Raw genomic sequence first — 23,353 nt, 5'->3', positions numbered from 1 at the left:
AATAATGATCCTAATAGCATTTTGACGTATACGGGCATTTACCAAACATGGCACGTTGGCCATTTTGGAAATGAACGTTTTGCCTTTTGTCGTAAACGATGCCTATTTACTAGTTGCCTGATATGAAATTCTTTATTTTCTCTCCATAGAGCTAATGTTATAGAGGTATAGGCCAATAAATTTACAAATATACAATTTCAATGGCTATTTATTATACACTCGCGTAAAAATAAGGTGTCATTAGGGTTAGGATTACTGTCATTACTTTTATTGGATACACAATACGATAAGTATTTACAACGTTTACCTTGCCAAGGAAGTAATTGTAAATTAGCTGCACATACGAAGATATCGGAGATACTCGTAGTTAGTGGATAACATCTAAGATAAATGCATTACTCTAATAATTTTCATACTGTAAGAATGAGAGCAGATAAATTATAGATTAAATTCATTTTTCTGTATCACACTTTTCCAAACTACTGTATACGGAGAAGAAAGCCTACGTTATTCATTTTATTATAATTATTGAAAGAAAGGAAGGAAGAATCCAACGATTTATCCATTCCGTCTTGAAGTATTTTGCTACTAAGAAACATATTTATGACTACAGTATAAAGCTAAAAAATAACTTCGATTAATTAGCAATGATAATTCAATAAAAATTTAAGTATCTGGAACTACAGCACTACAGCATGATTGCAAATTTTATCACATCATATAATTTATTTTAGCTAGATTTTAAATAATAGCATTATTTATTTATATTTTGGTTTACTGACTGTGCTTTCGATGCTGATAAGCAATAATAAAGACTGGGAAAAGTGCGATATCCAATTCCACATATTTATCTTTAATAAACTGTTAAATTAGCTTACAAAGCATAGAGTCAATAGATCATTTCATTGCATGGCAATTAACCAATAATACGAGACACAACTTTACTGCGACTATGAAGTTTCAAATCTTAGTTACTGACTGTAAATAATTCATTTATCGTACATCAGATTATTCTTTGAAAAGAAACAATTGCTGATTGGATTGCAAATTGTTGATGTTAATCATTCATCGTATTAAGCAATCTACCATCTCTAAATATAACAGCTGAATTTTTATAGTTTTTTCGCTTCTGAGCTTTTATATCCTGTTTAAATATGGAAGTTTCTCTGCAATTAGAGAATGAGTTATTGGCCTGCAAAACTGAAGTCGGATAAGAGATATTCCCCTAATACATGATATTTAAAACGATACATCAAACGTGCAATTACTTCTGGAGAAGAATGGGACTGCTGTTATCAAGATATGGATATTTGCACTGCCACGGCGATAGTATATCTCTAGGACGTAAATGATTAGGCCTTTTTTTTTCATAGTACAGTATGACGTATCTTCTGTGTTCCAGGTGAAAAATATGCCCCATTCTGCCTTGTTTTAACTATTGTATTCATAAAGATGAATGTAATGTATTTAAGCACAGCAATTTAATTGCTTTTTATGCTGATCTACGAAGATTTTGTTAGTCTAATAATGACCTGTTGTCGTTTATGAAAATTATTAACACACATAATTGAAAACAAGCGCTTAATCCTACTCAAAACGTTATGCAAGTCCGATAAATTGATCTCATAGTTTTGTATTATTATTAGGATCGGAGCCTTATAATAACCTTGCCCAATTGGAGTTGTTCGCCACATAGTGCCAAAGATAGTAAAGTTTTAAGATTTACTTTATATCCTCAGAAGAAAATTGTTTTTGATTAATGCCTCTTTAAAAGAGATCGCTACTTTGTACTTACTTACTCAGTAGAAATAGATCCAACAGAATGAAGCACACAATGATTGGATCAGTGTTTAGAGAAAATAGTCATAACTTTGTTTTAAGGTACTGGCGAGGACGAGGACAGTGAATGTTAGCTAGCTACAGGATAGTGTCATATATCTGAATCTTAGACTTAGTTAATGTTAGTATAGTAAGGTAGCACTGTTTGACTGACTCGGTTCGTATCTATAGATACTGTTAAACGATAATATGTATACAGAAGTAATGCGAAATAAAGTTAGCTTGTAGCCTAGAAAAAGAAGCACGTGTATTTCTTTGAGTTCGAACCTGTTCCCCACGAAAATACACAACAGATAGCATTATAATTAGCCTCGTAAATTACATTGATTTATAGATATCGTGTGTAATGTATATGTAGTGTGCAGCACATTCGGCAATCGATTATACATTGTCTCGATCGAACTGTTCTTGCAAGGACCATATTTAGCTCAAAGGCTCACCAAACCGTACCACACCTACACCTGTCGATGGTTTGGTTAAGGTATCACTTCCCAATGCAACGATCTCAAAGAAAAAACTTTATTAATATATATAACACGGAATTGTAGATATCGTAACCATCCGGAATATTCCAGCTTTTCCATCTTTCTTATCTCGTTCCGTCTTAAAAATACAGTATAATTTGATTTTCTTCGATATCTGTAATGATATTCCCTGGCTTTGTAAATTAAAGGCAGGAAAAGGAGTCAATAGATACAAATATAAAGTATTTATTAGCCGAACTCGCCCGTATTCATGTGTAATGCGTAACTAACTAATATTCGCTAGACAGTCTTCTTTTATAGTTGCCTATGCTACATAGTGATTGGCTAGCTGGTATAATATATCTATCACATAACTTACTTACAGTTAATATGGTATCATTGTGTCACAATTTCACTTCTGCGACAAGGTAACGTACAGTAAAAGTCTATAAGTAGCTACTGACTTAAACGCCCTTTTACTTAACGTTAAACACACAAAGCAAAGGACTGTAAAGATGAAACTTTTGTTAGCAAAGATACATCTACAACTTCTTACCACACCATTCAACTCAATTTTCCCGTTTATATAGGAACCGTCTAATTTTTAAACAACAACAGTATTATTATTATACCTTACTAGGAGAAACATCTCGAACTGAGATGTTCCTTACATAGCTTTTCTATCAGTAAATATTTTGAATCTCTTACTCATGCTTAATCTTAATCTAAGCTCGTAGGTTGTCTAATTCAACTATCATCAACAAGAACTTAAATCATCTTACTGCTATCTATCACACAATAATAATCAATATCAAGTATGTAATGAACTATTACAACCAACATCCACGTTAAGGCATTATTTATCTACCTAGCACTACAAATATGGATATTCTCCATACTAGCTACTACTGTACTTATTAAACTATCCTAATGACAAGGCAACACCGTAACACAGTGCTAAACAGAATGTGATTGTATATTATGTTACAATATCTAGCTTTGTTTTGCTATTTTCTACGTATGACAGGAGGTATAACTTCTGTCTTTAATTTACCTTTGTTCTAATTTCTAATGTTAACTTGAAAACGAGGTTCAATGCTAAATAGCAAAAAATTATTTCAAAACTTCTTAAAATCGAGCAAATAATAGATTCTGCATTGCACTTGATCTTATTTGACCATTATGATTTTCGTGGTAAAATTTCACTGCGCTTCATATGAGCTTCGATCTTGACTGATTAAAACACCGACTTCTTTTGTATCGGGAACAACCTTCGGTTTTATTACTTTTAGCTCAATATGTTGGATTGCATCAAACGAAGCAAAGAGATGAGAGATAATATCACCCCCAAGATATTCCAATAATTTATGGTGTTGTCTTTTAACTATTAATCTAATTTCCTCAATCACCTTGACATAGTTCAGAGTATAGTGAATATCATCCTTTTGCCGTGCTAAATTAATATCTGTAAATATTTTTAGGGATAATACAACAGTTTGAGGATTGCGAAATTCCTCTTCGCGAATACCAACAAAGGCCTGCATGGTGAGATCTTTTATCAAAATATGAGCCATTCTACTCATCTTGATCCAATCTTAACGAGTTCTTATCGGTTAACCCTTAAATAAACTTCTTCGATTTTTCCAATATAAGTACCAATCTCTATTAATGGACTTTTAACTGAAACAGTGTACAATCATGTTTAATAGATAGCAGTTTAGACTCAATTAACTTAATAATCATACTTAATTGCTTCTTAGAGTTGATCATAAAGGCGTCAATAAATGATTGACATTTGATAAGCCGAGAACTCCTAATGATTGACAACTACGTATCGTGCACTGTATAATTAGCTCCCAGTTCGAGCAAGCGTTTAATTCTCATGGATATATGGCACATGTCGTAGCAACTCTAACTCTAGATTCGGCTCTAGTCTATTTCTTTTCTAAATACTCATAGACATGTAATTCACCCAAAGGGATTAAGAGGATGTCCGACTGTTTAAATCATGAATTGTTTCAAACGATTTAGTCCTAAATAAACATACTAACCCCTAAAATATGTATGCATTATTCATTGTCATACATAATTCGTTTGTTAATTGTATCTATTGTATCTTATAATTATATGTACAGTATATACTATTGCTAAATTTCCAATTGTAATTCGTTATACAGAAGATAAGATTCATCGAGGGCTATTTATTGGGAGTTTATCGTCCAGAAATCTATCTCTTAATAATAAGGTGCAGCCTGTAGCGCTACATAATTTATTGGACATTGTTGAACAGTTTCACCGCATTACCAAAGGGATGTTGACCTCGAAAGTAAATCTTTCCATTCAGTATAAAGCCTTCCATCCTCGTTAATTTAGGTGCAACAATCGATTCTTTAAGGTAGAGCTAGAGTATTCCTCCTGTTAAAAATTTTAGAAACAAGACGAAGGAAAATAACTTATTAGCGCTATGTAAATATTAATGAAATCTTGTTTTGCACTAGGACCATGCAGTATGTTGTTACTGTCTTTCTACTTTGTAGAAATCTGGGCGATAAATTTATCTGAGATTAATAGCAATAATATCCAAATTTATAACTAAACTTTAAAAACTTCAATTAGTCCCTGTTCTTGTGATATCAATCGGTCCTAATATACGCATTCTAGTACTTGTATATGTCTAAATTATATTACTACTGAGCGACGATAATCATATAGCTTATTAATTAATTTGATATTATGAACATGGTAACTGTTGCAATAATATTTGGGCTCAATCATTATGTTTAATTAACATATTCTCAAACGTGTTTTTAAGTTGCTTTGTTGTTTATTATTATTTGGAAGTTGGGTTAATTTATTAATTAAAAAATCTTTTTATGAGAAATTAACTGTAAAATGTAGTCAGATTGTGTTAAGATGAGCTGTAGTTGTACCTCTAACTGGCTATAATAAAATTGTGCGTAGTTGATATAGTGCAGAATATTGTACATGCTTAATTAATTAAAGATATTGTTGACTTGAAATAGTAATTCTTATTTGTAAAGTGAAAGCTACTGATTACAATAATTTGCATTCATCATATAGCAATCATTTTTAAGAACGATGCAAAGATCTACATAGAAGTGTTACAAGCGTTGATTGCATACTTGTACATATCATATATGACACATTTAGATAGATGTAATGCAATAAATCTGTCACAGAGGCTATTATTACCCTATAGTTCTATCTAGAATCGTAAATTTCTACCCCATTATTGGCAAACAATTAATCTGAGTTATCATAATTCAAACCACATACACATACAATACTATTCTAGTAAATGTACACCAACCTCAATTAATGATACTCTTGTTGTATCTACTAAGCCACTCATAAACATTAATGACCGTTTTAATCTATCAAAATATACGTAAATCTACAATTCATCAAAATTTATAAGTTATTTATTTCGATCTTAACTATGACAATAAATTCATTGTGTTGCTAAAAAAATTCTATAGCTGATTGTAACATATATCAATGATGAATTTTGCTGTAGTAACTTAGATAATCTGATTGTAGCCAGATATTTCTTGGTAGTTATAAGACGAACCTATTTTATGCAATAAAGTGAATTTTTCATATATTAAGATACTCAATTTATAAATGTACAATATATTAGGATTTTTTTGAAAGCTAAGGGTATATTACGTAAACGACCAAGATAAAGGAAATATAGCTATAGGGAAGGAAATACGCGATCGATATGACCTAATGTTATTGATGAATATGTTGATGAGAATCCTACTCTTAATATTAAGAATTTTATAATTTTGTGTGCACGTCACGGATAGGCACGTTATGGAATCAACATTGAAAAGAAAGACACAGATAATAAAGCTGCATGTAATAGTAGTTGAAATAAAATGAATTGGAACTAAATCATAGTAATACATCAGAGTTGCACTAATAGTGCTACATATCAGAGTGTCAGGGTACGGTACCCTAAGATTGCGACAAATTTGAGTTGCGCAATGATTACAAAATATCGCTCAGTATTAGAACTCCACAAAGATTTCAACTTATCATAGAGTATTAAGATTGCAACACATCATAGAGTATAAGAGTTAAGCTAAGATTGCAAATAAAACATGCATTATGAATTATGCTAAGACTGAAACATACTAAGATATCAGAATTGTAGCAAGATTTAGATATATCGTAGTATTTATCGCTGTTACATAACAAGATTTAAACATATTATCCTGTATTTGTATCTTTGACCTTTGTTATTAATTCTATATTGCAATTATAAATTATAGTGGTCCTAATAGCGTTTTGACATACACGGGCATTTACCAAACACGGCACATTGGCTATTTTGCAAATGAACGTTTTAACATCTGTCATAAATGATGTCTATTTACTAGTTGCTTGATATGAAATTCTTTATTTTCTCTCTATAGAACTAATATTATAATGGTATACGCCAATAAATTTACAAATATACAATTTCAAATGACTATTTATTGTATATTCACGTAAAAATAAACCGAATTTTACTTGCACAAATTTCGAATTGAATCGAATTTATGTCAAAATGGTCAAATCGAATAGAATGTGGAACACTAGTTGCAGGGCTGTTATCACATTTTATTGAAGACACAATACAATAAGTATTTACAACATTTAGCCTTCAGCGATGTAATTATAAATTAGTGGGAATAAAAAGACATTAGAGATAGATAGCGGATAACATCAAAGATAAATGCATTACTCTAATAGCTTTCATATCGTAAAAGTGAGAGCAGATAAATTATAGATTGAATTCATTTTCTGTATCACACTTTTTCAAACAATACGGAGAAGAAAGCTTAAGTGATTCCATTTAAAATATTGAAAGGAAGGAAGGATCCAATGATTTATTCATCCCATCTTGAAGTATTTTGCTTTTAAGAAAGAAAGAAATGAATAACTATAAAGCTGAAAGTAAAACTGACTAAATAGTTAGCATAATTAAGCACTTGATACATTAACACAGCAGCACGATTGTGGATATTATCACTTAAAATATTTTAATTAGGTTTTAACTAATGGCTTTCATCTCTACATCTTCAGTAATTTAAAGCAATTTACGTTTAGTGGGGAAAGAGCAATAAATTTCTTACTGTAGATTTAATCGAATTTTTTGGCTTATTGACGATACTTCCGGTATTGACAAGTAAGAATAATACGGCTGAGGAAAGAACGATACCCAACCCTATATATCTGTTTAAGAAATTTTTAAATTAATCTTCCAATGCGTATTAAAAGTCAATAAATACCATATCATTAAGAGGCAATATACTCGAGCAACCTCTAGCAGTCCCTAATACTCGTATATCAATAGTAAGTTTACTATGACTATAAAGCTTCAGATCTTGGTTACTGATTGTAAATAATTTAACGCACATTAAATTATACAGTCCGAAAAGAAACGATGAGTTTTCGAATTGTAAATTGTCAATTTCCATTAATTATTGTCATAGGAATGAATCAGCGAGATGCCAAAGTACAGTAAATAATTTCATCGAAATGATGATAGTCATCACTTTCGATGCGGTATTGGGCGTGCAACGAGCAAAATTCTGAACAGGAAATTTATTGGTACAGTATAATATTAACAAAATTTTACGAAAATAAATATGTGTAGAACGAGTTACTACCACGCTTATCCCTACTATTAGGTGTAAATAAAGCCTTTACACCCACAGAGGATGGGAAAGATTTGATGACGACTGCAAGGCCTAGATCATTCCATCATAACAAATTGACGATCACTGCATGAAGTATCCTGTTACCCGACTAATTGTATTATTCAAGTTGTGTACATATTTTTTAAATGCAATCATTTCACCAGTCATAGATTTGTCATTTTACTACTTTCTAATTATTATAGAGAGTGGGTTGTATGCTAGTTACAATTAATTAACACTGTACTTCTGCAAATGAATTTGTCAAGAGAATGGCTCGCATCCTTGATATCTCAAAACAGCCTACTTTGCCAACAGGTTCCTTTTCATCCTTTCTACAAGTTTGATGTTTGTGTCTACTATCACAATCAAGCTTGAGTATCCTATTTTGTAATCATATGGTATCTAGCTAACTATGGCTAAATATCTGCCTAAATGCTTCATTTCATCTTAGCTATAGACTGCAATGGCCGATGCTCGTGCTCTTGTAGTAGGAGTCCATACTGGTACTTTGTATACCCGCATACTCGTATATCCATATATAATGTATACAATACAGACATTGCTTCAGGCTAACACAAGACACAATGAAAGTAGTGCTTGTTTGTAGCAGTTTTTAATGAAATTTGTACTTCTGTTCGACAAGACCAGTATGCCAGAGGTAGAATAATATGTCTTTGCTTACCTGAAAAATGACATCTTGGGTTTTGGGCTATTAACATTAGAGCTCATCGTTGCTCATCGTTGCCAGTACAGGTTCCGCTTTAACCTTGAAGATTAAAATTGTATCGTATTTACGGTACCAGTACAGTACCGATACGGCCTTTGGCCCATGCTACAGTACTGTAGACCTACAGTACAGTAGTGTACAGTACTGTACAGTACAGTACTGTACTGTAGAGGTCCATGCTAGTACAGTACAGTACAGTACAGTACAATGCAGTACAGTACAGTACAGTACAATGCAGTACAGTACAGTACAGTACAATGCAGTACAGTACAGTACAGTACAATGCAGTACAGTACTGTACTGTACTGTACTGTACCTGTTGGCAGTGGACAGTACAGTGTACAGTACTACTTCACAGTACATACATCGTAAGAGAGTACTGTACACACTGAAAGGTTGCATCTGGCGCGAAAATCAAATTATCTGACTGTTGTACTATTGTACTAGCTGTAGACTCCTCACTGAAACAGTGCACTATACTGTACTGACGGTACAGTACCCCCCCCCCAATCTTTACGGTATAGTACGGTAGAGAATACAGTATCGTCCTTTAGATCGACCAATGAGCTGTGAATGGAGATTGATTTTCTCGCCTTCCAAATCGATCCATTTTCCAGGTTATAACATTGCTCTTGGTATGAATGCAAATTGAATCCCTTGCCATAGAACATAAAATTCAATTAAAAGGCAACCCGTAACTACTTCGGAAAAATTGGGACTAGCTGCGTGGTACGTATATCAACTATCCAATGAGTTGATTTCTTGTGATGCAAATTGGCAACGTTTTACCTACAAGCAGTAGAAAGTAGAGTTGTGCGACTGTGCAGATTATTGACTAAAATTCAATGTAACTTAAGATAGTCCATGATTACAATAAATAAATGACTGTTATTTCTGTATTATCTAGAGTATGTCTTGGCTATTTCTACTGTTTTTACCCAGTTGTAGATTAATATTACCACTTTGAAATCATATTTGTGTTTTTGAGCTATCTGGATAGAGCACCACCAAGTTAATCATTGCAGAAAGTGTTTTTGCTTATCTTACAGATAGATGCCAATGTACAGTAGTAGTACTGTACAATATATTATTATTAATGACTACTCAATAAGATCTTTACCTTTCCTTCTTAGAATCATACATAAATGGGCACTTTCAATCTTTTAGTATCATGTACCAATCGAAATTTTCACTTGAACTCGATCAACCTGTAATTGTACTACATCTTCAATGCTCCTACTAGATATCTGCTAATGTCTTTTTACTAGCTAGAAAGACATCTTTATAGAGTTTATAAACACAATGAGGTCATTTGACCTCAGTGTCAAACTTGTATAGTAGTCAATATGTAGGAGATAATTTCCCAATTTATTCATAAGTTGATCCCAACTCCCAACGATGGACTATAAAATATTACCACATAAAAATACGTAAAGTTGAAAGATGGAGGTGTCTCATGTTTGACTATCCATTTACATATCATTGTTCTGAATCTCCAAGAAGTTTGTTATACCATCCATGATTGCCTAGATTTTTGCACAGTAGAAAAAATACCAGCAGTGACTTGTACTATACTATCTACAGTATTGTATACTGATAGATACAGTAATGGTACTCTATGCTCTGGTTAGACTTCCTATTTTTCTATTATACTGCAAGCTCTATCTGCAAGATTTCATTTATAGCATATTGACATTGCGCTAATGCTAATCCACTAATAAGCTATTTTCTGTTGTCTACTTTCTTAAATCTCGAACAGAGAAATACCCCATTACAAATAGACCTTTGTGCTTGAATTAACGAGGATGGAAGACTTTATACCAAATGGAAAGATTTACTATCGAGATCGACATCCGCTTGGTAAAAACGATGAAAACGGTCACCAAGAACAGAAGGTTTCTACCAAAATAAATATGACGTATATATAGTGTAGATAGATACTATTTTTAACATATCATTCATCACTTGCATAAGATAATGTACGTGTATGTTTGCATCTGCATTTGTTCTTGTAGTATACCGATTCAATATTGATATGTACTTTTGCAATATTCGGACACTGTCCAGAAAGTAATGAATATAGCTATCGAAAGACTTGAATGTAATACTGTACAGTGCTGAAAAAATCTTTCATCTTTCTGTAAAAGTTTGCAGATTAGTAAAATATTTGCGTACTATAGTTTCATACTCGTATAATAAATTTTATGGGCACAGCATGCGTACGGCGAATGACTTTTATACCCAATAATATAATTGAACCCTATAGCTCTATCTAGAATCTCAGAGTTTCTAACCCATTATTTGCAAACGATCAATCTGAGTTATTATAATTCAAACCACATTCGTGTACGTTACAGTACTATTCAAGTAAATGTGCACAAATTTCAACTGAACCAGTCACAAGCAGTGAAGGTCATTTTAACCCATCAAAATATCCATAAAATCTACTGTTAATCGGAATTTACAAGTTATTTGTTTTCGATCTTAGCTATGGAAATAGATTCATTGGCTACCATAAACCATGATAATTTTTTTTATGATAGTTCCATAGTCTAATATTATATATACAGTAAAGTCAATTTATCAATATACAACGCTCATTTAGGATTTTTGGAAAGTTACATGTTACGCAGACGACCAAGATGGAGGGAATGTAGCTACAGAGAAGGAAGTACGTCATCGATATAATCTAATCTTATTAATTTAATGAATATGTTTATGAGAATAGCGTTTGTAATGTTAAAAATATCATCATGTGCGCACATATTACAGACACGTATGTATTTAGAAGCAATATTAAAAGAAAGAATTATGCAAATATTAAAGCTGCATATAATAGTAGTTAAAATAAAATACTATGATGCTAAATCAAGAAGAAAATTTATTAGGTCATCCCAGTGTGATCTTATCAAATTAAAGCTCTTCAGCAAATATATTGCAATGTGGTCACGAAATTTATTATATACTTGTATTAGATCTATGTATGCGATAAGACTGTTGTCCTAAGCTTTAGTGGCATAGGCGATACGAACAAAATCGTCAAAACTTTTACCGTGGAAACGCCAATAATCGACGTCAGTAAGACGCTATCTTTAAGTATGCTAAATTTATTACATTTGATACTTTGACTATTTTATATTCAATAGGTGCTTTGGTGTACCTTTTCAGAAGACACAAATACAAAACGTATGAATAGCTGTACTTTATCACTATAAACGTTATATATTGCAGTTAAATGAAAAATTTCTATCTTAACTGCGATCATACTTGATGAACTGTATCATTATAGCTAAAACGATTATTGAATGACTTCTCTTTAGGTCATCATGGGGCTAAAAATCAAAAATTATGCATTATTGAGCAAAACTTTATAAGTTTTTACGCAGAGGATGGATCTTTCTTTACCAGCTCAACGCCTTTTCCGGTAAGTACTCTGTGGAACTTTATAAAAACTGACAGAAACTTTATCGATTTACCGTAGCTTATGCAGCTGATAGTATTTATTTTACGTAAGGTCTTTGTGAATTGTCCAATTTGGTATTTTATAATTCGTTTCTGTACATCAATTTACAATTTAAAGCATTAATCTTCAACACTTAAATAGGTACAACACGTTTGGAATATATCCACCGGCCTTTTAATACAAAGACGATTTACAGAATCAGAATATGAAAAGTAATATAGATACTGTTTATTTCAATATCTTTAGTCTTAGCCATACATCATTCTGTAGCTCGAGTGCTAAAATTATTCACTATCCAATTTAACCTTTCCGTATTATAATAATGCAAATACATCTGGCTATTGTACTATATCATAGACATGGTAAACGAATACCCGAGTTGTACACGATCTCAAATCCAATCGACGAACCTCATCCGGTATTCATCAATCTTGAAAGTAAGCTAACTTTTTTGCAGCTATCACAATGCCCTGTATTAACTTTATATTTTTGTACAAGTGTATTTCATAAATTTTTTCTGGCTAAAAAATTAAGTAATTTAAATTTATTGATGATTCTCTTATTGTTTAGGCGGTGAATCAAAATATTTTTATGGTCCTGAATATCAAGTCGTCACCACCATAAGAGAACCTGAGTTCATTCTTATTTTTGATAAAAATAGAAATAAGCATTCTCTTTGGCAACCACGAAAATTAAAAACTGAGGTTAGCGCGTGTAATTCTGCCTTTCTTTAAATTTATATATAGTATGTAATTATATTTATCTTCGTTATTGTTGTATAGAATACATCTGATTCCTTCAACACAGACCCATTAGCGTCCGTTAATTTTACCGATCAGCGACTGCATAATCTTACGACAAAATCACAGAATCTCCATCATTCCGCAGCCCTATCACCTTTTCGAAGTTATACTCCTCCACCTGTCAATTCTAGTATAATTTCGCATCATCGAAACACGCCAGTTTCTACGCTAATACCACACATGCCTGCTCAACAAGTTCATCCTCTACAGGGCAGGGACGATATAAACCGTTTGCAACAGCATCCGACCATCGGACACCAAACGCCAACCGCGTCCAGTATTCAACTTTCACTAAATCGCCAAGGTCGAGATTTTTCTTTCGTCAAAACAAATATATATAGTACTGAGCCTCTACAACCTGTACTATCGGAAATATGTTTATCTAAAATATGGGAAGAAGACATGTGTGTATTAAATGATGTATTAGTAATAAATTAACTGTTAGTTCATTATACTATCAGTGGCCTTAAAAAATACATATTAATATAGTTGTTGTTTGAAATCAAATTTTTTTAGCTGCTTGGCTTCGGTTGCGAAGAAAGCTTTCTTCGCTACTGATTTCTACGGCAGAAAATATTTTTACTGTCTTGTAGGAGATCAGCTAAGGTACATTTAGCGACGTTAAAATGATTACTGTCATTAAATATTGAATGATCAGTTAGTTTCAATTCGTAATTTTAACCCCACCTTTTCTATTCTCTAGAGTTTATCAATATCATGATATGAATTTTGAATATAAGCTAACAATAGAGAGCAAGGATGTCGCATGCATGACGGTAAATGCTTGCCTACGTATGGATTTACAGATTGCACTTTATGTACACAATGCAGTAGCTAAACGGTATTGATGGTATAAGTAACTCATCGACGTTATTTTTATATAGGAAACTGGTATAATTGCTGTTTTAGATAATGCATCAAATGGTTACTTTTATAACGGCCTTCTACAGGTAGATTTCACAAGTTCAGTTAGTTTTATCTGACATTGTCCTAATTGACTACTCGATTCCGCTAGATTTGTCAGCTGAACTTCGATCTCTGGAAAATTCCAGGTATGACGAAATATTACGAATACTACATTCTGCTGATTCTTAGAATTAATAACTGATTTAACAATATGTACAGGATCGATTCAGTTCCTATATCAATGGGCGTTTGATACACTTATAGTGGTATGAATAATGAATGCAATTTATGATACGGTAGTACGAAGTTTTAGTTCGTGTAATCTAGTACTAATGTATTATATCTTTTGTATAGACTAATAACTACGGGAAAATGTTCCGTATACCTTTATTGAAGCTGCCATCGAATGTTATCGGTGAGAGCGTGCTATTGTACATATCGTAGCGATAATACAGGAGATCTGAAGCAGATCGTAGTCAACAAATTAAAAATCGTTTTACATTTTTGATAAAATCTCGCAGTTAAATCGTCCTTAGCTGCTTTGCATCAATTACTACCGGAAGAAATTGGATTTACAATACTAGCTCAGTACTTGAAAGCATCTGTCAACAAATCTTATGACAATATCGAATGTAGTCTGGAAGTATTTGTAAGATTTCTATTATGGCTTATATCTGAAAAAGGCTCTCTAGAAGAAGTAAGCGTAAGTACAGTGCGCAATATACACTATTAATTAAGATTCGATTGACATATGTATATTGATATGCTCACATAAATACGACATTGGTTTTTTTTAATAACTGATAAATTTCATGCCTGAATTGGATGACAACCTTACAGGGCACTGGCACTAGGATTGGAACTGATGTAAGTCGTTCTTATCTAATATATTGATAACTTGAATTAAATCATCTTTTTCTAAGGTGCTTTTTGAAATTAGATTGCAGTTTTATAATCCAAAAATTCTTTATTAGATATGGTCAGCGGTCCTCCAAACACCAATTCATGCTCGATATACCAAAGAAGATCTGCTTGACGTTATAGTAACAAAGTGTATCAAGTTAGTTACTGATATATTTAGACATTTAGGGGCAATTAAGTTTTTATGTCAATACTATTTTAAATTTAAAATTTCAAAAAACTTACTTAACAAATCCATCGGAATCGTAGACCTGATAAGAACTGGATCGGTTATCAGCATTTGCCCTCTATTTTATTTTCTCTCCATCTGATCTATGAGGTTAGTTTTATAAATCATATCTATCATATCATTTATGTTTTTCGTCGTTAATGGTAACGGTAATGCTGGTCGTTCACCTACCTAAGTATGTTGTTTTGATATCCGATACCTTAGGAATTTAAATTAGATAGTACTGCAGCTACTTCACTTTATCCATTAGCTCAATTCTTGTACTTCTGTGCCAGGTAATCAAGTGTCTTATCAATAAATTTTATTTTAAAGTTGGTATAAATAACTTCTAAAACTACTTATAATTCTGTTACATTAGTATTTTAGACGCAAAATTTTATCTTGATTACTACCGCCGCGACTTCCCTAAATTATTTACTTACAACTTACAGGAAGTAGTACCTACAGGTGGGATTATCAATTATTTCAAAGTTGTAAAATGACAATGCTTTGTTCGTGTACTGGATAGTAATGAGTAAACCTTCTTATTGTTACTGCATTTGATTAATAGAGCGGTTATCACAAACAATGCCGTCTTATATTACGTCGTATCCCATCAATGTCAGAAATTGGATGATCCAGTGTTTCCGTCGATTGAAGGTAATTGCTCGTAAAATTAATTCATCAAACGTGTTTGTATATACCGTACTTCTCTCAATATGATTCTAAGATTTTTCTTAAAATTTATAGCAAGATACGAAATTATATTACATACCCAGGATTTGCAGTCGATTAGAATTGATTGGAAAGGTTTCGAGAATTTGGTAGCTTTTAGTTAATTAGAGATTACAGATATAAACAAATTTTTTATTATTTTAAAGATCTGTACCAAATTTACTGGCAATGAAGAAGCTATTGCTGAGCCTATTTTCCGTTATGAATACTACATATTTGGTATATGCATTTCGTAATGTATTGTAAGATCTATTGCCCCAAAACTATATTCACTGCTTTCTTTCACGATAGATATAAACAACCGCGATCAAATTTTGAATTCATCTGATGTTTACATGTAAGCTGCAAACTAGAAGACCATTTCATGTTACATTTTTGTCATTGACTTGAATTTATTTTCCGTATTCTCTACTTGCAAAGTGGGAACACGATTTCCGAACAATGCTTAATGCTGCTTGTCGCATATGGTTTGTATCTAGATATCAAGTAATATTTTTATACTGTACAATACTAATAAAAGTAATATTTAATCAAAATTTAAAGACTTTAGATCGTGGAAATTGCATTCGCTAACATTTGGCGTACAGATAATCCTTCATCAAATTTTAAATGATTGTCGCCGTAATCCATCTGGAAGTTGGCCAAAATTAGCATATGAACTTATTAATAGACAAGATTTAATAGGACAAACTAAACTTCGTAGTAATAGACAACGCTTCAGCGATGACCAAACGAAAGTTAGGATGGGCAAAAATATCTTAAATAATCACATTACGATAAGTCAACACTATTGACCTACGAGTGTGATGTTATTTAATCTTTGCTAGTTTTGATATTAAATTTGGCAAAATCTTAACGTTTATTACGCTTAAAATAGGCTACAAATGAAATATTAGAAGAAGATGTTGACGAAAGTACTTCTGTATCCAACAAGGTAGACTTTTATCTGATTTTGTATAATAGCAAAAGTTATATATTCGCTTTATTCCTTATTAGTAACGTACAACCCAGCAGTAGCCTCGAATTGTCACTAATATTTTATCATCATAACAACTATATGGCAGGTAACGAACCTTATCTTCGGCAAAGATCTTAGGCTCAGGGAGGTCGGCAGATTATTGAGATCATCAAAACCAGTACCAGTGTCGGTAGCTAGAAAACCTGAATCTAGGTTAATGTCCATTTACCGTTGATTACTTATTAGTTTACTGTTGCGTCATCTATTTAAATCTTAAATTCATTTATATTTTATGTATATTGATTGAAGATTATAAAAATATTAATTTAGCGATCATGAGTACATTGAACAACAAGAAGAATGGTTGTACACCATCAGTCAAAGAACTATGGCACTACCAGTTGGAAGGTTACTCAAAAATTTTATTTTTATCACATAGAAACTATTGATACTATTAAAGATTTGAAAGTCTTATCTACGAGTATGCTGTAAATGTTTATTAGGGGTATGCTGACTCTTTTCAAGTCTTCCCCTATCGTCGCTGAAGTTGTATCAATTCCGTCTCTAAATTTAACTGGTCGAATTCCTCCAAAGTAAATAAACTACCGATGTGATTAAGATAATCTAGAGCGCAACCCATAACATATAAATTTCGTAATAGAGAATTATTTCTTTTAGAAATGCGATCATTAAGTTGGAAATGAGTAACTATCCAGGTTTAACTGACTGGCCACTTTTTCATAACGGAGTAGCTGCTGGTATAAGCATTATGCCTGGTCTCTCACAGGTAACAATTTCAGTTTTAATATTTGCGCTTGCCTGTAAATCAATTGTTTAATGTATGTTTTTGGAATATGCTATGGATTATAACTTCTACCTTATGATCATTTTTACGTCTACGATATTACACACTGGCTTTATTTTATGATTATTTCAGATCGACTCAACATGGATTGTTTACAATAAACCTCAAAACGAACAATCAACAAATGAACATGCCGGTTTTCTTATGGCTCTGGGACTAAGTGGGCACTTATCTAACTTAAAAGCTACGAGTATTCATGACTATTTATCAATGGTAAGAGTAACTTTATCTATTTTGTAAATACAAAATATAACAACACAATTACTTTTTAGGGACATTCGATGATTAGCATTGGCTTATTACTAGGTATAGCTGCCGCAAAGTAAGTAATATAATATTAAAACTCAATCGAACTATAATATTGTTTAGTCATTTGATGTTATAAAACTCTAATCTTACTACAGACGTGGAACGATGGATTTGGCTGTCACTAAAATGCTCAGTGTTCATATCCGAGCCCTTCTCCCACCTACTTCAGCGGAGTTAAATATCTCACAAGACGTTCAAATTGCATCGTTGATTGGTATCGGTTTACTATATGAAGGATCCCTACACAGAAGTATGGTCAAGATGCTCCTAATAGAAATAGGTCTGCTCTAACTTTCAGTGTGATTTTCTTTATCATAAATAAGTAAATGAAAGCTATTAAGAAATTACGAACTTAAACTGTCTTCTTGATAGGGCGTGGACCAGGTCCAGAGATGGATAATTGTACTGATAGAGAATCCTATTCAGTTGCTGCTGGAATAGCTCTCGGAATGATCACATTGGGTGTAAGATATTTTTAAATTTATACATCGTGCAAATGCTTCGCATTAACTATGTAGTTGACATGGCATTTTCTTTGTTTACTAGCGTGGTGATTGTTCTCCTGGATTATCTGATTTGACAATATCGGATTATTTATACAACTATATTGTTGGCGGAAATAAAGATGTCACTGTATGATACTACATAATAATGTGAAACTTTTAGCAATAAGCATATAACGATCATAATGTTCTTTTCAGAAACGCGCTATCGATGAAAAATCTTCGCCGTCAAGCTATCTTATTAAGGTAAAATCTGGAATAACAATAATTTGCTAAAATGATTCCATATCAAGGTTTCAATTTTAACGGCAGGAGGGTGTAAATATCAACGTGAACGTAACAGCGCCGGGAGCAATTTTAAGTCTTGGTCTCATGTTTTTGAAGACAAACAATCGGTAAAAGTACTTGCTTGAAAATTGTTCACTATCGTTAGTCATCTCCTTCGTAAACACAATTTATCTCGGTATTGTATATAGATCCATTGCCGATTGGTTTATTGCTCCCAAAACTCAAACCTTGCTAGAGGCCAGTCGACCAGATTTCTTGCTCTTAAAGGTAAAGGCAATATAGATCAGTTCCATAGCAATTAGTGATTCGAGTCGCCTAGGTTCTACAGCTTTCATTTTAATAATATCACGCGTAAATCAGACCTGGAGTAGGTATTTGATCATGTGGGATTCGATCCTTCCAACAACAGCTTGGGTTGAAAATCAAATACCGCCGGTAAGGCTAGTATGAACAACTTATCTTCCTTATCTTATCTCATTAAATTTTCTGAATATAATAGATCGCACAAGAGCACGGCTTTTCTAATGTGAAGGTTGATAAAACATTAGATTACGAGTTATTAAGGTGTGTAACTATTTTTAAGATAGACCTTTATGATCATTGTTATAAACTAAATTTAATCTTGGTTATAAATATGATCAGTCAAGTTAAGCTATATATTACTGCTGGAGCTTGTATGGCTATTGGATTTCGATTTGCAGGATCTGCTAACGCAGAAGCATTCTCTACTTTGGTAAAGCATATGTAATATATTTTATAGCTCATTTCGCGAATACGTTCAGATATATTTTAATGAACATTCTATGAAAACTAACTCTGCCAAAAGTTGCTATTTTACTAAAATTGCTTTAGTAGCCCTTGTGTTTCATGAGATGGCAAGAATTGCTTATCGTATAAAAGTTGACGCTATCAATGACGCTGATTGAAATTAATGTTATATTTATGCATTGAATTAGACACATTATCTGAACTTTGTAATAAAATTACAACAAAATCCGAGGATATCTGAAGAGGCTGGAAAGTGTACGATAGAAATGTGTCTTGGGACTATATGCTTAGCGCTGGCTATGGTAAACTTGATAAATTTTTGCCATACAATTAGTGACATCTTTGCTTTTTGAAATGGCATTTCGCACAAAGTCCAATCTTTTCTAAACGATTTTATGACTTGATATTCAGGTTATGTCTGGCACAGGCAATTTGACGGTTTTAAAGACATTACGAAAATTACATTCTCAATTAGGATCGACCGAAATCAACTACGGTAGACACATGGCGATACATATGTCTATAGGATTATTATTTCTTGGTGGAGGACGGTACGTACTGAATTCAATCATATTTTAATGGCGATAGATAAATCATAGACTGATTCTTTATAAAGTTTGGAATGATATAACAGTGTCCAGGCGCCATAACTTACTTATTCTTTACCGTAAATAATTTTAGTCAATATGCAGTACGGTACTTCAGTCGAAATAAGTATTGTAATTTTTATGATTTCGCGGTATTGGAACTATTCACTGTTCGAAATGTGTACAGTATGTCGTTATGTTTGAGACTAAACAAGCCATTGATGTTTTCCATATCTTAGATACACGTTAAATACAACAAATGAATCTGTAGCATATTTGGTAGCTTCTCTCTATCCCTATTTTCCAGCCAACAGCTGTGACAATAAATACCATCTTCAAGCACTTCGTCATCTTTATGCGTTAGCCTCACAACCACGAATTATGGTTACACGAAATATTGACGATGGAGACCCAGTATACGTACCGATATCAGTCACACTGAAAGTATGATCGCCTTGTGTAATATATCTGAGCTCCATCTATGTTATTTTATATAAACTGAACACGATTTCATCTTATTTGTACATAAGGCTACTGAAAACTATCAACGATGTAAGCTGAATTTAACCACCCCATGTCTGCTTCCTGAGTTACACCTAATCGAACAAGTAAAGACCAATAGTTGTCATCAGTACTCATTTAAATGCCTTTTAAAGTAAGTGCCACTATTCGCCCTAGATCACTGACTAACTTTCTTTGCTTTTCAGATAAATATCGAAGGACCTCGATATTGGCCAATTAGACTAGAATTAGAAAATGATTCGAAATTGCAAAAGTACCGTAGAGTGCATACCGTACATAGTAGCTTAAAACATTAAATATATCTTACGGTGCAATTTCTATCTCCTTTTAGAGCATTACTAGATAATCATGGTACTGTCTTTGTTAAAAGACGGGCTGGGTTTCTCAATTACAAGTCTGATCCAAAGGTAGGCAGATCTTAGATATTTTTAATACAGTTCATTTATCGCAGTTATCAACTGTTAATTTTCATAATCGTTGCTTCACATTGCAGGGCTTACAAAATGCATTGGCACGAGATTTCTCCATTGAAAAAGAAAGCTTATTTTGTCAACCATCAAAAGTAATATTTTCAATCTCCTTTACCGCTGCTTTTATAACCATAAAACTGATAAATTGTGTTTAAATTTCACTTATTATACAGATAAACAAGATAAAGTCTTTAACTTCCAATAAAAACCTGTTGGCTTTTGCGGAATTTCTATGCAATAATACTAAGAATGATACTGTATGATAAGTGAACTCCTTTTTATTATGCCCTTGATTTAGATCTAATAAGTAATAGCTAATTGAAATTCAAGATTAAATGTTAGCTAGATATTGTATAAATGACTTTTCACAGGATCAAGAATATCATTTAAAGGCATTATTTTCATCGTTACTTTTTGAATGTGTAAAAGAAGAAAAAACCGAAATCATAACCATATGCATGACAATATATCATATACTGCACGAACTAAGTGCTAAAATATATAATCCGTTGAATTTCGTAGAATTAAATCTCATGATATCCTTCTATGAAATGTGGATAAAGCAATCCGTTACGGTATTTTTAGCTAATATTATTTTATAAAATTTACGTTAACTAGAGTGTAATAAATCTTATGGACTATGATTTTGTCTTAGGAAACATTGATAAGCAACGAACTATTAGAGTACATAAAATCTTACGTTTCGTGCTACATGTTGGATGATATTACAGGTTAGTAAAATGAAGTTATTATATAATTATGAATTCGTATATTTTAATTGCTAGCTTTATGTGTTTCATAATGTGCAAATATGTTTTTATAGGTACTTTTAAAGAGCCCGATACATTTTTAGAATACGTGAAAGATGGCGCTAAGCTGATAACGGCCAACTTAGGCACCTTGGAGCATTTAGCTAGCTTTCTTCAGTTGTATGACGTACCGCCAGCATACCAGATTTTTGGCATAAATGAAGATGGAGGTATACCTAAGTCTATCCTGCAATTTTATCTTTTTGATTCATTCTTTATATGTATTTTTTAAAATTAATTGATTTATATGCTAATTTGGTTTAATTAGTTTATTTTTTATGAATCTAAAATAAACGGTTTTTATTTCTAGGATATCCATCTGATTTATTATCCCTTTTTATGAAATTTGGTGGAAATCCACCTGCAGAGACGGTGCTTCGAGTTTTACCGGTTATTAAGATGATCTCTTCTAACAAAGACAATATGGACTATGAATAAAGTGCAGTACCAAATGTAAAAAAAAATTAATGACAGTATATATTGTCATCATATGACTTAACCTGCTAGCCTTTGTATGGATTTATGCAGAAAAAATCATAAACGTATGTTTTGACTTTAAATTGATATTACAGTATGTAATCTTAAGAAATTTTAGTCGACATGGAGTTTGACGATTTAAATTTATTAAAATTGAACGGCTAATACCACAACAGAATACTCACGAATTAATAAGAATATTCCTTTATTAACCTGTGAATGTTAATATCCACTATAAATATTAAATGTAGTTATTATAATATAATAATGTAAATACTATAGCGTCTTAAATATCTCAAGAAATTATTATATGTATCTGTCTTATGACAAATGATGTCTTTTAAAAAGTAATTGTTGCGCTGGTGAATGAAATGATAAAAGATATATTCCATTATTTATTCGATTAATTGCTCTTTAAGGTTAAATATATATTATACAGTATGTACGTCAGATAAAGTGAACAACGCTTTAAATTTATGTACTATCTATCATAATGCCGATACTCTAAGTTTAGCAATAGCAGATTCAAAGTTCTCAGTCACAAATACATACGGTAGTATACAAGTTTGGCAATCTTGTTTTCATGCAATATTACATTTCATCTAATTTGATGAATGCGAATACTTGGCAAAATGCTATAGGATTTAACAATTTATAGACTATGCAACTCAAGAGAAATATTCTGCTAAAATATCTTCTCTATAACTGGATGGTTTGAGATAAACAGTTGTAAAGTTACTTTTAATGGCTAGGAATGACATACCGCGTTGTTAATTAAATAGTACAGTTACTCTTTGTATGCTGATTAAAAACACCGTCTGTAATCAGTTTATGTTGTAAACTGTAGCGATATTTATTGATAATAACCTGAGATGACAATTCTTAGATAATAAATATGTATGTTTTTACTCTTTGCTAAAGTCTACATCATTACTTTATCATCTATAATTAATACAGTTAGCAATGAGCATCCAAGCGATTAGAATATCTTGCGTCTACGAGTATGACTCCACGTTG

At 32.3% G+C, this 23,353-nt stretch overlaps 2 protein-coding genes across 2 annotated transcripts; one reads left to right on the top strand and one right to left on the bottom strand.

Moving 5' to 3' along the window:
* Positions 1 to 3,505: 3,505 nt before the first annotated feature.
* Positions 3,506 to 3,877, bottom strand: TRIADDRAFT_52657 (uncharacterized protein; the record flags this gene model as incomplete). Its single annotated transcript, XM_002108279.1, has 1 exon — positions 3,506 to 3,877. The coding sequence occupies one exon, from the start codon at positions 3,875 to 3,877 to the stop codon at positions 3,506 to 3,508; it is 372 nt and encodes a 123-aa protein (XP_002108315.1).
* Positions 3,878 to 10,549: 6,672 nt separating this feature from the next.
* On the top strand, positions 10,550 to 22,297 carry TRIADDRAFT_52656 (uncharacterized protein; the record flags this gene model as incomplete). The annotated part of the gene is made up of 50 exons (XM_002108997.1): positions 10,550 to 10,639; positions 11,350 to 11,415; positions 11,720 to 11,822; positions 12,065 to 12,168; positions 12,349 to 12,419; positions 12,565 to 12,644; positions 12,778 to 12,911; positions 12,990 to 13,414; positions 13,527 to 13,616; positions 13,714 to 13,786; positions 13,895 to 13,960; positions 14,026 to 14,062; positions 14,136 to 14,182; positions 14,271 to 14,331; positions 14,438 to 14,619; positions 14,757 to 14,783; positions 14,891 to 14,976; positions 15,087 to 15,156; positions 15,271 to 15,341; positions 15,425 to 15,513; positions 15,617 to 15,705; positions 15,927 to 15,999; positions 16,072 to 16,117; positions 16,331 to 16,517; positions 16,658 to 16,714; positions 16,845 to 16,951; positions 17,069 to 17,146; positions 17,242 to 17,331; positions 17,417 to 17,525; positions 17,676 to 17,816; positions 17,876 to 17,925; positions 18,008 to 18,192; positions 18,285 to 18,376; positions 18,459 to 18,545; positions 18,614 to 18,661; positions 18,728 to 18,810; positions 18,892 to 18,970; positions 19,064 to 19,138; positions 19,203 to 19,267; positions 19,346 to 19,436; positions 19,660 to 19,773; positions 19,883 to 20,022; positions 20,298 to 20,502; positions 20,589 to 20,713; positions 20,912 to 20,987; positions 21,074 to 21,142; positions 21,224 to 21,307; positions 21,706 to 21,781; positions 21,874 to 22,029; positions 22,170 to 22,297. The coding sequence occupies 50 exons, from the start codon at positions 10,550 to 10,552 to the stop codon at positions 22,295 to 22,297; spliced, it is 4,977 nt and encodes a 1,658-aa protein (XP_002109033.1).
* Positions 22,298 to 23,353: the final 1,056 nt, after the last annotated feature.

Source organism: Trichoplax adhaerens, genomic scaffold (genome assembly GCF_000150275.1).
Source record: "Trichoplax adhaerens TRIADscaffold_1 genomic scaffold, whole genome shotgun sequence".
Taxonomy (NCBI): Eukaryota; Metazoa; Placozoa; class Uniplacotomia; order Trichoplacea; family Trichoplacidae; genus Trichoplax; species Trichoplax adhaerens.
This window is presented reverse-complemented; position numbering and strand designations above follow the sequence as displayed.